At 44.1% G+C, this 14,859-nt stretch overlaps 1 protein-coding gene across 1 annotated transcript in view; it reads right to left on the bottom strand.

Moving 5' to 3' along the window:
- The window catches only part of LOC308294384 (integrin alpha-11-like), a gene marked incomplete at both ends in the record, with an annotated part of 45,200 nt that extends 36,115 nt beyond the window's left edge, over positions 1-9,085 (bottom strand). The window contains 3 exons of the mRNA XM_080737116.1: positions 2,424-2,527; positions 6,552-6,663; positions 9,037-9,085. Of these exons, the coding sequence (XP_080593242.1) occupies positions 2,424-2,527; positions 6,552-6,663; positions 9,037-9,085 (265 nt within the window). The remainder of the gene's footprint in view (positions 1-2,423; positions 2,528-6,551; positions 6,664-9,036) is intronic.
- Positions 9,086-14,859: the final 5,774 nt, after the last annotated feature.

Here is a 14,859-nt window from a genome sequence, read left to right as displayed (position 1 = left end):
AAACAAAAAAAAACAGACAAGGCAAGGAGAGTACAGTACAATCCTGTGTTATTTTATCCATTTGTAAGTCTGAGGGTGTACAAACAAACCAAATTGACCCTTCTAGAATGTACACAAATAACCAGATGGCCCATTTGGTTATTTTTGTACATTCTCAGAGTGAAAATTGCACAGAGGATTTTACTGTGAGATATATGTCGAGCCATAAAGGGTCGATGTATCTATCCATCCATCAATCCTGACAGAGTGATGATGCTGTTGTCGTGGCCCATTTAACGTCCTAGCTGCTGAAGCGATCAGCAGACCCGGGACGTCTCCTGTCCAGAGTATTAGTGTAGAGCAGAGTAAACAGCAGGTTATGTGGTCTGGAGAGCCGTTCTGCTGTTTTGGGAACTCAGCTGAGTCACAGAGGGCAGACAAAACCCCTTCATCAACTGATGCTTTTCACAGCCACATCAAACAAGCAGACAAACCACAGGTCCACAGAACACATTCTGGGTGTCTGACTGACCCCTGTCCTCCGGTGATCCACTTCCCCACTCTGACACCACGACTGGCTGTGCGGAAGGCTTTTGTTTTAGAATTCTCTCTGGACGAGACTGACAACTGAAGACCGGAGACTCTTCTACAAAATGCCTTCCAAATCAGTAGTAGTTCTCAAACCTTTTCGTGCCAAGGATCTCCAAAATGATATGTATTTGGCCGCGGACCCAGAAGAGAAATCTTTCAAACACTTTACAATTCTTTTCAAAAAGATGTATAAGTGTGCAGCGAGGTCCGAAGTGACACACTGTGGGGACTGCCCATAAGTCCGAAGGTTCATTAGTCCGAAGGCTCATTAGTCCGAATTTAGTTAGGGTTACTGACTAAGGGTTAGGGTTAGGCATAGTATTCTTAACAGATTCGGACTAATGAACCTTCGGACTAATGAACCCACACTATGAGCTTGACTGTACATCTGCAAATTTTGAGAACCACTGTTCTAAATCCTAATCCTGAGTTTTCTGAAAAACGTATGTTGCTACAGTATTATCTATAGCTGAAATCTCAAAAGATGGCGCTTTCCCGGTTTGAATTGGTTAACTCTTATCGATGGTACAATCAATTGGTTGGTCGTTCGGTCATCCTGTCTTGTCTATCTGTCTCTGCCTGTCTGTCTGTCTTTCTAAAATGAGTGACGCTTGTCTCTGTGCTGTCTGTAGGACAGACAGTTCTGTTGTTTTTGTTTCTGTAGGACAGACATATCTCTATAGTACAGACAGTGTTGTGTCTCTGTAGGACAGATTGTGTTTGGACCCGGTCCAGTCAGTAGCAGCGCCTGTCTGTGGGAGACTCTGGGTTTTTAGAGGATTTAGGGGAGCTGATGTTTGGTTGTGTGACACTGATGGAATGTGAGGTTTGGAGGTTTGGTGGATGGCGCTAATGTGTTAACGTGTCCCAGATGACAAGAGCCCTCTAACCACAAGGCATGCTGGGTATGTACAGTGGAATGTAAAGACTTTGTAGCGCAGACATATACAGTAGCAGTTTACACAGACACAAGTCAAAGGCATGAGCAGACTAAAACACGACCACAACATCCCAACACACACATACTGTACGCACACACACACACCCCAGCTCAAATAAACAAGCTTCCACAGAGCTGCGGGGAACCTACCGCTTACAGTCTGACCTTGTCTTTGACTGGGATCAACACAGGTCAATTACTTTGACCCCTAGCCACATCACACACCACATAACAACATTCAGTGGCTTTGGCACGTAATCGTACATTGTCTGCTCAGCGAGCAGAGGCTCTGACCCAGACAAGCAGCCAACAGTAGGAGTTTAAAGGTCAACGCCTGCATTTATATAGTGCCTTTATCCAAGTCGCTTTAAAAGGCACTTTACATTCACCCACATTCATACACCGATGGCGGAGGAAACCATGCAAGGCACCAACCTTCTCATTGGGAGAAAGTAGGGGTTCAGTGTCTTGCTCAAGGACACCTCGACACGGACTCTGGGGGAGCCCGGGATCAAACTGGGAACCTTCTGGCTTGCAAACGGCCGCCCCCTCACAGAGACCATCTATTTTTAGAATTTTGCCATCATGGCCCACCTCCTTGACCACCATGGTCAAGGAGGTGGGCCATGATGGCAAAATCCTAAAAATAGATTTCTAATCCCCAAATGTAATGATATTCTACCTATTACAACAGCCAGGAATAGTTTTTCCTGCTATCTGACAGAATCTTCCAACATCTGCCGACAGCAACAACAAAAAACACATCAAATTAACTTTTTCTCCGCAGGAGTTTCTGCAGCATGGGAATGATTTCGGCAAATACTGGTCACACATGCAACGAATGTTCCTGCATCCCTGGAATGATCAACCCCCGCCAGACGACAACAACAACGGGGAAAAACACGCTTCGAACCTGGAGCGCCGCACGCTTTGTTTGCTCCGCTTCCCCGCCTCCTCTCAGAGGGAGGCAGCAGCATGACAGACCACATCACATAGTTTCCAGAGTCATCAGTGAGCCTGAGGATGCAGCAGAACAGGTCGCCAGACGAAACGACATATTTTCCACTTATTTACCTGCTACTTCAAAGGCCAATAGATTAGGCAATCCTGGAAGAGCCCCAACACCCCATCACGGCTGAGAGACTTCCAGGTCAAAGAGAAAGAGAGAGAGAGGGAAAAAGGGGGGGAAAGGAATGTTGGGAAATCTCACCTGGCGTCCACAACCACAGAGTTTTTACAGAGGAGAGACAATGACAGAGCGCTCATATATTTACCACATATGAGTTGTGGGCCGACCGGCCGTATATCTGCTATCATTTATCTGTCTTTAAAGTCCCATGGGAGCAACCAGGTGAAGGGGGAATCACACAACATGAGATCATAGCCCTGGCCGTGTTTAATGCCTATATTTACAGGGAATGAAACCCTCAACCCTGGCATTACCGTGCTCTCTATTTATTATCAAATGATCGCAGTCTTCTCTCCATGGAAACCAGCCACACAGACATGAAGTTGAGCGATGATGTTCCACCAGAGACCCACTGGAGCCAAGAAGCAAGCGTAAAATGTATGGTATCATAACAATGTGTACTGTATGTACATAATACATAACGTGTGTGTGTGTGTGTGTGTGTGTGTGTGTGTGTGTGTGTGCGCCGTACAGTTTATAGAACCGTAGATTCCATTACTGGCGTAGCCGTACAGAGCTGACAGGGAGTCCCTCACAAACCCCGAGGAGCATCAGATATACATCAGACACAGATTATCAAACTGTAATTTAGTGGACAGAGGAGATTAATACAGTCAAGCTGTGTTAATGCTCCACATCCCACGGACGCATGGTAATGGAACCTCTTGTCAACCCTGCCAAGTGCCAGGTCACCAGAGGACAGCTGTCCTGCAGGTCTTCCATCATCTCACTGGAAGACCTTCGAGAAGACAACAGCTATAAAGTCTCCTCCAGTTCTTTCACTCTCTCTTTCCCAGGGCAGGAGACAAGGATGTGTTGTTGTCTGCTGGCATCTATAACCAGTAGCAAACGTCACCAGAATATTTAACAATCAGCTAAACTAGAATTTGAGAACAGAAAATTACGTGTAATTAATAGTCCATGAGACTGGTGGACTTGGACAAGGACCCCATAAATGATGTTTGGCTACCAGTCAAAGTGGTAGGACAAACTAACTTACAGTATCAACCGTAACCCAAATGTTCCAGTAGCCACTCGCAGGGGTTGGTGTTTATTTAAAGTCTTTATTATTCGACAGCAGCTAAACCGCTAGTCAAGACTCACATCTGTGAAGGCACTCTGGTGGCGCAGTGGTAAAAGTACCGGCCGACCACCGCGGAGGCTGAAGGTATAAAATCCACCGCAGTGCATCTCCCACCTGCTCAGGAGAGGGAAGCCGGGTGGAGAGAGTGGCAGGGTGATATTTGTCACTGCACGTACTCCTATGGGCTGGGGGCGGCACCTGTCAGCGGGGAGTGTTGGGCGGGAGGAGTATAGGACGGAGACTCTGTGTCCTCCCGGTGGGGGCTCCTCACTGGCAGGTGAGTCAGTAAGATATAACAGCAGTGACTTCACAAACATGTGTGTGTGTGTGTGTGTGGAGGAATTAATTGGCATGACTGGGGGCCTCACGTCTGAGAGACAGACACCCTACTGTTTCAGACAAGACACAGAGCTAGTCATGATACTGTGGATTTGAATGGGACTCCTAGATTGTGCTGTGCATCAGCCACCCTCTCCCTACAGCAGTGCCACTCAACCTTTTTCATTTGAAGGAGGCACAGTTTGATATACATTAGGCCACGGACCCATCATTTTATACATGTGTGTATACACACATGTAGGGTTCATTTGGTTCCCAACTATCAATCATGTACCTGCATGGGACCCCTGGAAGCCCCTTAATGGTCCTCATATTCGACACTGAGAACCAGGGCTCGTCTGGTAAAGAAATCCTTACACCTAGCAGACGTGATGTGTTGTTTGAATGGGGAGATTAAGAGGTGGGTTGGAGTGTTTATGTACAGTTGATACAGGCAGCAGACATGTGTACAGTACAGAGGGGACGTCTCTACGGCACAGTTTGACCAATCAGAAGCAGCTTGGAGTGCTGTGTTCTAGCCGCATGTGTGCTCAACGCTCATGCAGAAGGAAACGCTCAACGCACAGCCGCTCGTTCAATTCCCAGTTCAACTCCATTCATCCTTTCTTCCCGTATCACTGTTTCTCTTCAAGAGCAACACTGATCCATGCACTCATGAGTAGGGGTGTCGCACCAAATTCTGGGCCCTGGGGGTACAAGGATCTACTCACATTTTGTGCTTTAGCTATTGAAAAATAGCAGATATACAAGCTCACAGGGGGCTTGTAGATCTGATATTTTTGAAAAATCATGAACATTTGTGCAAGTCTTTGAATATTTCAAATCCTTCTAAGGTGTTTTGAAAAAACCTATGTTTCATGTCAGTGGTGCTCAAATCTTTCTTGTGAAGGACCTGCAAAATGATGTATTTGGCCACAGACCCCCATTTCAAAACATTTAGTTCCAGGGACCCCCAGAAGCAAAATTTGAGTTACAAATGTTCGCTTAAAAAATACATATATTCAAAGATTTGCACACATTTTCACGACTTTTCAAAAATAGCAAATCTACAAGCTCGCAGCGCGGCACTCGGTGCCGCACTGTGAGCTTGTATTTCTGCTATTTTTCAATAGCTAAAGTATACAATAATTAAGGCCCCTCCACCTTGGGCCCTAGTCCCACTTTCCCCCCCCTTGTGACGCCCCTGCTCATGAGTGTGTTTTGGAAACTAAAGGTTACAGAATCAAGCAGCTGCGACATTTGATCAATGGAACGGTTACCAACACGTATTTTTCTCCAGATCAAAGAGAGAAGTCTTTCACTGTTGCTGTGGAAAAACAGATTTTCATCTTGCCAACGGATATGTTTCCATGTGTAGATGTCTGACCGGCTGTTGCCTTTAATCATATTGCAATTCTGATTACAATTTGTGTTTTCTTGATTACCCTGATTAAAGGCCACTGGTCAAAACAAGGCTATAGTATCGCAAGTGTTGCTGAAATGTCTTTCTTTCCTGACCTTTTTCATACACCTTGCTAGTGGGTGAAGTTGCTGTTACAGCCATCACCTGCTTCAAGCTGATACCATCATGACAACACCGTCCATCAAGTCTGTACGCGTCGTGTCCTTCTGAATGGCTACACAGTCTCCTCTCCCACACACACAAGAGAGGAGGGAGAGCAGGACGGAATGGGACAGGAAGGGAGAACTTGTACAACAACAACAAAGTGGACAAAACATAATGTGTCCTTGTCTGTCTGTAAGGAATCATTTACTCCAACCAGAGGATTTAGAACGTGCGCTTAACTTTTGCCTTGAGACTGAATTCTCAGCTAATCTTTCTCTGCGCAGTGCACATGCAGGCAATCTGTGTGTGTGTGTGTGTGTGTGTGTGTGTGTGTGTGTGTGTGTGTGTGTATGTGTGTATGTGCGCAACACGTGTATATCAAACACTTGTGTGTGTATACACGTGTTGCACGAGTGTGCGCACATGTGTGCTTATATGTGTGTTTGTTTGTGTGTGTGTGTGTTTGATTGATTGATTGAAGGCTTTATTAGAAGTTTGCATAGGAAAATGTACAGATTCATGACGGTACAGTTCACTGGTACAAGGTCTACTAAAAGGAGATCCATGAAAAGACTAAGCTTATTTCAACAGGAGACCATTTAAGTATCTTATATAACATTGAATGACAGACAAATAGAACACAGTACTATGCAGTAGATATATGCAGTGTGTGTGTGTGTGTGTGTGTGTGTGTGTGTGTGTGTGTGTGTGTGCGCGCGCGCACACGCGTTGTGTGCGTGCGCGCGCGCGTGTGTGTGTGTGTGTGTGCGTGCGTGCGTGTATGTGTGTGTGTGTGTGTGTGTGTGTGTGTGTGTGTGTGTGTGTGTGTGTGTGTGTGTGTGTGTGTGTGTGCGTGCGTGCGTGTGAAGAGAGAGAGTGTTACCATTGCCGTCCTCCCACTTGGTGCTGTTGGATTGTGTAACCAAACTGGGCATCTTTGGAGCCCAGAATTACCTTGGGGTTCTTGGTGTCAAAGTTGAAACACAGATGAAGACCTGTGACACACACAGACAACACACAGAGATCAACATGACAGGGACAACTCTTTGAAACATACAATCCTCTCACATGCTACAGAAAGTGGTGAAGTGATAGATCTTTGGCCATTGTGATTGAGACAAATAAAGTGTGTAGGAATTTCTCTGTAAGGCTTATAAACCCTGGCCCATCTCAGCACTAGTAGGTTACACCAGCTGTGCTTGACTGATTGATTGATTGAATACTTAATTAACAGTTTGCAAATAGTACAGTGGTACAATATTACAATGGTTGCTAAAAGGATAACAAAGGGCTTGTTTTCATTGTGGTCCTGTGTATTCAAGACATTTAAAGACAACCAATATCCTTAAACAATATCCTTAAACTGTTAGCACTACTAACAGTTTAAGGATTGCACCAGCTGAAATGGTTCCTAGTAGATCTGCTATATTCACTATTGTGCACATTGGGATGCCCGGTTGAAACTAAAATGGCTCGCTCATTGGCATCAACAGTATTGGCATCAACAGTAGTCTCCAACCATTGCTATTCTCATGAATTAAACAGTCTAAGTGCAATATCATCTTATAAAGGCATATTAGAAACACCATGATACAGACAAGGGTACAAACCTAAAAAGTGCAAGATTAGAGTAAGTGGAATTAGCTCTATTCAACAAACAGTGTAAGCAGTTGAATTAAACAATACAGTGAAATGAAAACAAGCAGTATAGTTCAATATAGTAGTATAAAGCAAACCTAGTATCTATCTAAATAACATATATTGTAAGTAACATGCATGGCATCTGTAAAAAGTAAAAGACATACACCTGAATAATATAACAAGCTTAATCTAAATAGCTTTATATATGCACTATGCATTATTGTGTTGTTTTCTCCACGTTAACAAACATAATTAAACCGGTGATAGTAGGCCATTTTTAAGTGTTGTCTGTCATCTGGGTCCAGTTTAAACTTTTATAATTATTATCAGATAGAACGTTGATGGCTGACTGGGAGACTTTCTACTGGCGCCAAGTCTGAAAGAAATGGAAACCATCAGAATATCAAGATGATGACATCACGTCTCTTTTCCTGTTTCATTTTCCCTTACAGGAAACAGGAAGCAGTGATCTATGGGAAATAATTATTCACACAAAATATTCACAATTCTTTTTTAACACGCAAAACAGAACAGAGCAGATCAGGACAGGATGATGAAACGGAATAGAACGCAACAGGATAGGACAGGACAGAATGGAACACAGGACAAAACAGTACAGATCAGGTTTTGCATGTCCCTCCCTGTGTCCTGCGTCCTCACTAGATCCTCCTCATGTCTCCAGACAATCGGTTTTGTGGGCAGTCTACTCCTCTTATATCTTTTCTTGATGAATTCTTATTGTTTTCTTTATCATTGTACAGATAGTCAGAGAGACAAAGAAGAAGCAGCAAATCAATTAAATTGAACAGAATTGAAAGCCAAGGAAGGGGCAGAGCAACAGAAAGAAAGTGGTAGAAGACAGAATGAAAGGAAAAGAGCAAGAGGCCCGGAAGAGTCAGGGAGGGAAAGAAAGAGAGAGTGAGAGAGAGAGAAAAATCTTCTTTTAAAGTAATCATATTTAATCACATTGCAGAGAGTCTATCAGGGATCCAGATCAAAACGCTATCCAGAAGTGAGCTCCATAAATTCAGCAGGCTTATGAACGCTGGAACACCACAGAGCTCCTACTGACACCCCTAGCTTATAGAGTAGACCCTGGCACATCACAGCTAGGGCTCCAACTGAGGCCCCTGGCTTATAGACCCTGGCACACCACAGGGCTCCAACTGAGGCCCCAGGTGAATATACCCTGGCACACCACAGGTCTCCTACTGAGGGGACACGTAGTGCTATTCCGATGGCCGGAAAATCCGACGGCACAGAGATTCGATGTCCCAAGTGTCCGAGTATGAGAGTGGACACACCCACACACACACACACACATGAAAACAAAAAGACGCAAATCTAGGTCAAACCAATAAGTGCAACAGCCACAGCTGGTCTGCCTCTGGACTCACTAGTTAGCCTACTAACTGACCAGCTCTGCTCTCCTCCAACTCCAAGTTACATTAAACCATAACTTATGATTAAGCCTGTGCATTCTCCATGTTTCCACCTCAAAATGCTGGATTATATAATTCTTCAAATGGACCGGACCTCTCTCTCTCTCTCGGATCTCCGTGCCGTCGGATTTTCAGGCCGTCGGAATATCGAGATTTAGCCCTACTGATGCCCCAAGCTTGTAGACCCTGGCACACCATAGGACTAATACTGAGGCCCCTGGCTTATAGACCCTGGTAGACCTCAGATCTTCTTCTGAGGCTCAAGGCTTAGTCCAACAGCTTTACCCCACAGGACTTGGCTAAGGCCTTCTGCGTGGTTCAGAGGGGATGACATGCAGACGTGTAACTAAAGCACACAGTTTTGAACCGCATAAAAACAATAAAAAACAATCAAATTGAAGTGAGCGGTGGATGTGGAGACGGTGTGACCACTGCTCAAAAACATGCATGTGTGATGTGTCCTCAGGAATCTAAACCACTGTTTCCCAAAATCTTTAGCTCGAGACCCAAAAGAGAAATTTGATGTCTCCTCAGGACCCAAGCTAGTGAAAATAGCATAAACATTTGTTTTCTAATTTATGGAATTTCTTTGATTGTTTTTTGTATTTACCGGTATTTATGACATTCTTTGGAAAAGTCTTTAAATGTGCACGTTACATTTTGAAATAATATTAATTAAAAACAAAACAAAATGAGAGATCATCTGAAGCAGAAAATTAACAGATATTTACTTGTGACCCATACAAATTGGTCCGCGACCCACAAGTGGGTCCCGACCCAGTGTCTGGGAAACAGTGCTCTAAACGAGAGACACTGTGTCTATCTATCCATCCATTCATCTGACTGTGAGATTAATGGATGGATAGACAGACAGACACAGTGTCTCTCGTTTAGAGCACTGTTTCCCACTGTTAGATTCTAACGGTACATCAGAAAAACCAACAACCTGTCGGACTGTGTGTCCACAAAGGAAAAAAACATCCATCAAACTGTCAAGACACCAGAGACAGAGTCAGAGGTTCTTTTCTGTTGGAGGTCCGGGAGTCTGTTTGTTTACTGAAAGACTGCAGGAATTTGTTTCTGTCTGAGCAGAGCAGAGGAGAGAAGAGAGGAGGAGAGGAGAGGAGAGGAGAGGTAAGTTTACCAGTTTCTGACACAGTATGCTCTCTCTCTCTCTCTCTCTCTCACTCTGTCTCCTTCCTCTAACCTTCTGTTTGGATAATTAACTGATTTTCCAGATGCTGATTCCTGCAGTCGACAGAGAGACAGGTTGACTTGACTCCCAGAGGCGTTCTGCCAGACAGACAGCTATGGTTTCCCAGCAGAGAGACAGATAGAGATACATGGATAGACTGTTAGACAGAGAGACAAATGGATAGAAGGATAGTATTAGAGATAACACAGGCTATAAAGATAATGAGACAGCACAAGAAAAGGATTCTGGTCATAATTCTGTTTGTGACTGCCCCGGAAAAATAGAAGTCCCCAAAGTTCATGTGTCTCTTAGCTGCATGAACCCCAACCCTGCATGCCTGTTCTGTTCAAACGGAGAAAAATAGGCGTACATTCAGCGAAAATGGCAGATCTACAATCTCGCAATGCGTTGCAATGAAGACATTTGGTTTAAGTGGTTAACGGACAGACAGACATGCACACACACACACACACACACACACACAGAGAGAGACGGATGGATGGATGGAAAAGAGAGAGAGAGAGAGAGAGAGAGAGAGAGAGAGAGAGAGAGAGAGAGAGAGACTCAGTCAAGAGAGATGTGGGAGGGCAGCCAATCAGTAAAGGAGGGGTCTTCAACAGGGGGTCCGGGACCCCTAGGGGGTCCTCAGAGTTACTACAGGGGGGCCATCAAATCTTTGAGTGATACAGTAGGACAATTCTTTAAAATTAACAACTTGAACCCTAGCATCCCTATTCTGAGGAGAACTTTAGCCACAAATAGCAGATCTACAAGCTCTCAACACCTCGCTTGTAGATCAGCTATTTCCAGCAAATGTTTGGTGTAGAGGTAAAAAAGAGCAGACCAAGTAGAGAGTGAAAGCCTGAAAGGTCAAGTTTACGAAGTATCGATGATTTAAGTGGTTAAATGTGCGTGAAAATCTGCAACTCAATGTTATACAATGGGGGTCCCTGCTGTATCTCCCTCTCTGTTAAGGGGTCCTTGGCCTGAAAATGTTGAAGACCCCTGCAGCAAAGGGTTCACCTGTACCCTGTAGAGACACAAAGACAAACCCTCTGGAAAAGAGGGTTTCATTCTTTTTTTTAATTTGACAGCAGCACTGGAGTGGACATTCATTTTCTGTTATCTGTGTCCTGGGTAGAGACGATTTGGCGCTACTCAGTACAGTCCAGTGAATCCACCTCTTTAGCAACAATACTTTTGGTGGGGCAGAGGTTATGTAGGCTGCTTTGGTTTTGTTTATTGGTTACTTTACTGAGTCACTGGAAGAGGTGGCAGAGGGATGTCTTTTAAAGGGGTTTATTTAAAGCAGGTGGTTCCACTGAGATTAAGCTTGTCTTTTATCAAGAGAGATCCTTGTGATTCTTACGACTGGTTGATTGAAAGTGTACAATACGCCGATTGGCTATTATCACAACCGGTTGAACGTTGAAAGTCTGTAAACAGTTGGCATGACGGCTCGGGTACCGGAGGAGACCTGTTGTTGTCTTTACCCTCCCAAAGACTACTATGGGGATTAGCAGAGACGGAACTAGCATAGAGCACTAGGGTTTGGGGAATTGGCTTGATACTAAATTGGGTATACGGAGGGGAGAAAATGTTTTTCTTTTATTACCTTTTATGGGCAGGGTATTTTCTTTTCTGTACTAGACTTTGTTCTATTTGATAGCCTCAGATCACATGCTATGTTGTGCAACAATTACTGTGATGGGAATGGGATTTGGGGTATCATCACTATGCATACCTGCCTTATATGCAACACTGTTTCAATAAAAAAGATTTGAAAAGAAAGAAAGTCTGTAAACAGTTAAAAAAAAGGAAAGCTTGAAAATGGTTAATGTGGTTAATCTGTTAAGTGTGTACTGCATCTATCAAACAACAGCAGTCAACTCATGACATGTGTGTTGCAGTGTGTAAACTATCAGGCTAAAAGCCAGGCGAGGGCCTGAACACAATTACACACACATCAAACACATTACATTACACATGCTGGTTCCAACAAACACATCCTATCATCCTCGTACTGTAATCCTATTCTCCTGTCCTGACAGCATTGTACACAGCGCACACACTTCCCTTTCTGCCTCTCTGTTCGACCCCCCCCCCCCCCCCTCTCTCTCTCTCTCTATGTTCCTCAGTGGTGGAAGAGGTTTTAGCAAAAGTATCAATACCGCAGTATAGAAATCTTTGATATCAATACTTTTGTACTTTTACTCAAGTACATTTTGAATACGGTAGGCCTACTTGTAACAAAGTAAGAAATGTAGAAAGTACTCATTATACAGACGTTTTTAAATGTATAAAAATCTTTTAATAGATGTACTTTTTTAAAATGGAAATAGCTCACAATGTGTGAGCTATTTGAGCTTGTAGTACTGAAAATTGGAAATAATACTCCAGTCTATGACTCTGTTCAATTCCCTCTCTTCTCTCTCTCTTTCCCTCAGCCTCATTTTCTCTCTCTCTCTCTCACCCCCCCCCCCCTTTCTCTCTTTCTCTCACCCCCTCATTCTGTTCCATTCTTTGAGCTAACCTCTCCCTAGTTCCCCAGGGACGAATCGGAAATCTCCTACCATCACTGGCCTTTGCATCAAACCCAATTTAAAGTGATTTTAAACAGATTTAAAATGATTTAAACAAACCTACACTGCGATCATGGGGAAATGTTTCCTCTTTACTGAAAGCCTGGCCAAGCTGTGTGGAGCCGAAATGCCTTTGAACCTCCATCTGGAGGAGTGACATTTTCATCTATGAACATGGATGATTATAGCTTATTGTTTAGCTTGTTTAGACTGCATTCTTGTTGAGAGTGGAACACACAAATGCTGGAATTCCTAATGTTTCTGTGACTGAATGAAAGGAAATGATCAAACTTTAGTAAATGTACATAGTTACTTTACTCTAGACTAACCCAATGAAATTCATGAGCATCAATTTTCAGAATTTTAACCACTTGAACCGACAACAGTTAATAAACTTGACCTTTCACTACAAAGCTTTTTGCCGAAAGCGCGTGGCGTTGTGAGCTTGTAGATCTGCTATTTTTGGCCACAGTTCTCAGAATATGGATGCACACACACACACACACACACACACACACACACACACACACACACACACACACACACACACACACACACACACACACACACACACACAGGGCTCTCTGGCACGAGAGGAGATGCAGTTGGACAAACACACACACAGCCATGTGCTTAAAACCATGCATGAAGAGTTGAAGACAAACACACACAGAACACCAGTGTTTCCTGTCTGTCCAGCAGACCAGAGGTATGCTAGTCTGAAGAAGGCACTGTGAGTCTCCATGGGTCAAGAGTACACCAGGAGGAGGTGAGATCTTATCTCTTAGGTTAGGGCAGTGGTTGTCAACCTTTTCAGGCTGTGACCTTGCAAAGTAATAATATTTGAACTGGGTTCAAGACTGGCTGCTACTTGCTAATGTTTACTTTAGTCACAGGACCGGAGCATCATGCTGTGCAGTGCCATAGACACAATTGGCATAAAACCGGTATTTATGTCAGTGACCTGCCGGTCACCGATTCGGCCGGTTTGATATCATACCTGCCGATTTTTTATATTGGCCGATTCCGATTTCCATCCCTAATTCCTCCCACTGCTTGCCAATGCTGTTGCATCCTACTGGCTCACCAGCCTCTGAGGAGCCCCCACTGGGAGGGCCTACTGTAGCTGACAGGTGCACCCCCAGCCCATAGGAGTATGAGCAGTGACAAATATCACCCTCCCCTCCCCGGCTTCCCTCCCTGAACACAGGCAATTGTGTCTGTTTAGAGCAGTGGTTCTCAAAGTGGATTCCAGGGACTCTGTGGGTTCCTTTCCAGGGGTCTAAATTGACCCCCTAAATTTGTACACAGTCAGAGTTAAGGGGAGACCGTGAAATTTGAAAGTTTGAGAAACACTGGTTTAGAGTCTCCTCAGCACTGACCTTCTTAACACACTATCTCGGGAACACCTTGAGGGAATTTCATGAAATGTGGTACAAAAGTAGCCTGACACTCAGCCTGAATTAACATTTCGTTTCACTTCATCGCCAAACAAAAAAATTAAAGGGGTGTGGCTAGCGATTCAGGGTCTGGAACTAGGCTAGTACAAAAGTCCACCTGGACTCAAGGACTCATGGACTAATTAGGTGGTCAAAGGTCAAGGCCACTATGACCTAAAAATATTGCATTCATTAAATTCCTTCTAAAGTCTTCATTCACTACATAATACTAAGAGTCTGGACAGACATTGATGGAAACGGCAGGAGTTGGCGGGAGGCATAAAACCATAATACGGGTATATGCCATAATATATTATAAAGTACAATGCACTGTAATAAACCAAGAGTCTAAAATGTATGCCAAAGAGTGGCTCTAGGGTCATGGGGTCATCAGAATCAGTAGGGTTCATCCTGTGTTTTGCCTATTAGATGATATGTTGACATTATTTTCACGTAGATCAGGCGTTCCCTAATGAAAATAGCAATAGCAGATCTACATCACGTGTTGCGTAGTGACTCGATTTCTGGAAATGTTTGAAAGTAAATGTGTGAAAAATGTCACCTACTGTATAACGATATACCCAAAATACACCAGGTTGAAAGTGGTTAATGTTCCGCTGCTCAGTGGCCATGAGTGGAAGGCTGTGGTTGTACTGGGCAGCTTCCAGTGGCTAACAGTATTAGAGTGCGGTTGCCCTGGACAGCTTCCTGGGTGTAAGTGTGCGTAACTGTATGAATGTGAAGCACAGCGTTGCCCTGATGTGTGTGTGTGTGTGTGTGTGTGTGTGTGTGTGTGTGTGTGTGCTCATCAATACAAAATGAAAACAACCTCCCCTCTGATAATCATCAACATCATCCATCCAGCCACTCTTCTATAATGACTTGTTCATTC

Source organism: Nannobrachium achirus (genome assembly GCF_963921795.1).
Source record: "Nannobrachium achirus genome assembly, chromosome: 11".
In the NCBI taxonomy this organism is placed as follows: Eukaryota; Metazoa; Chordata; class Actinopteri; order Myctophiformes; family Myctophidae; genus Nannobrachium; species Nannobrachium achirus.
The sequence above is the reverse complement of the archived record's forward strand: the minus strand, read 5'-3'. Positions and strand labels throughout refer to the sequence as shown.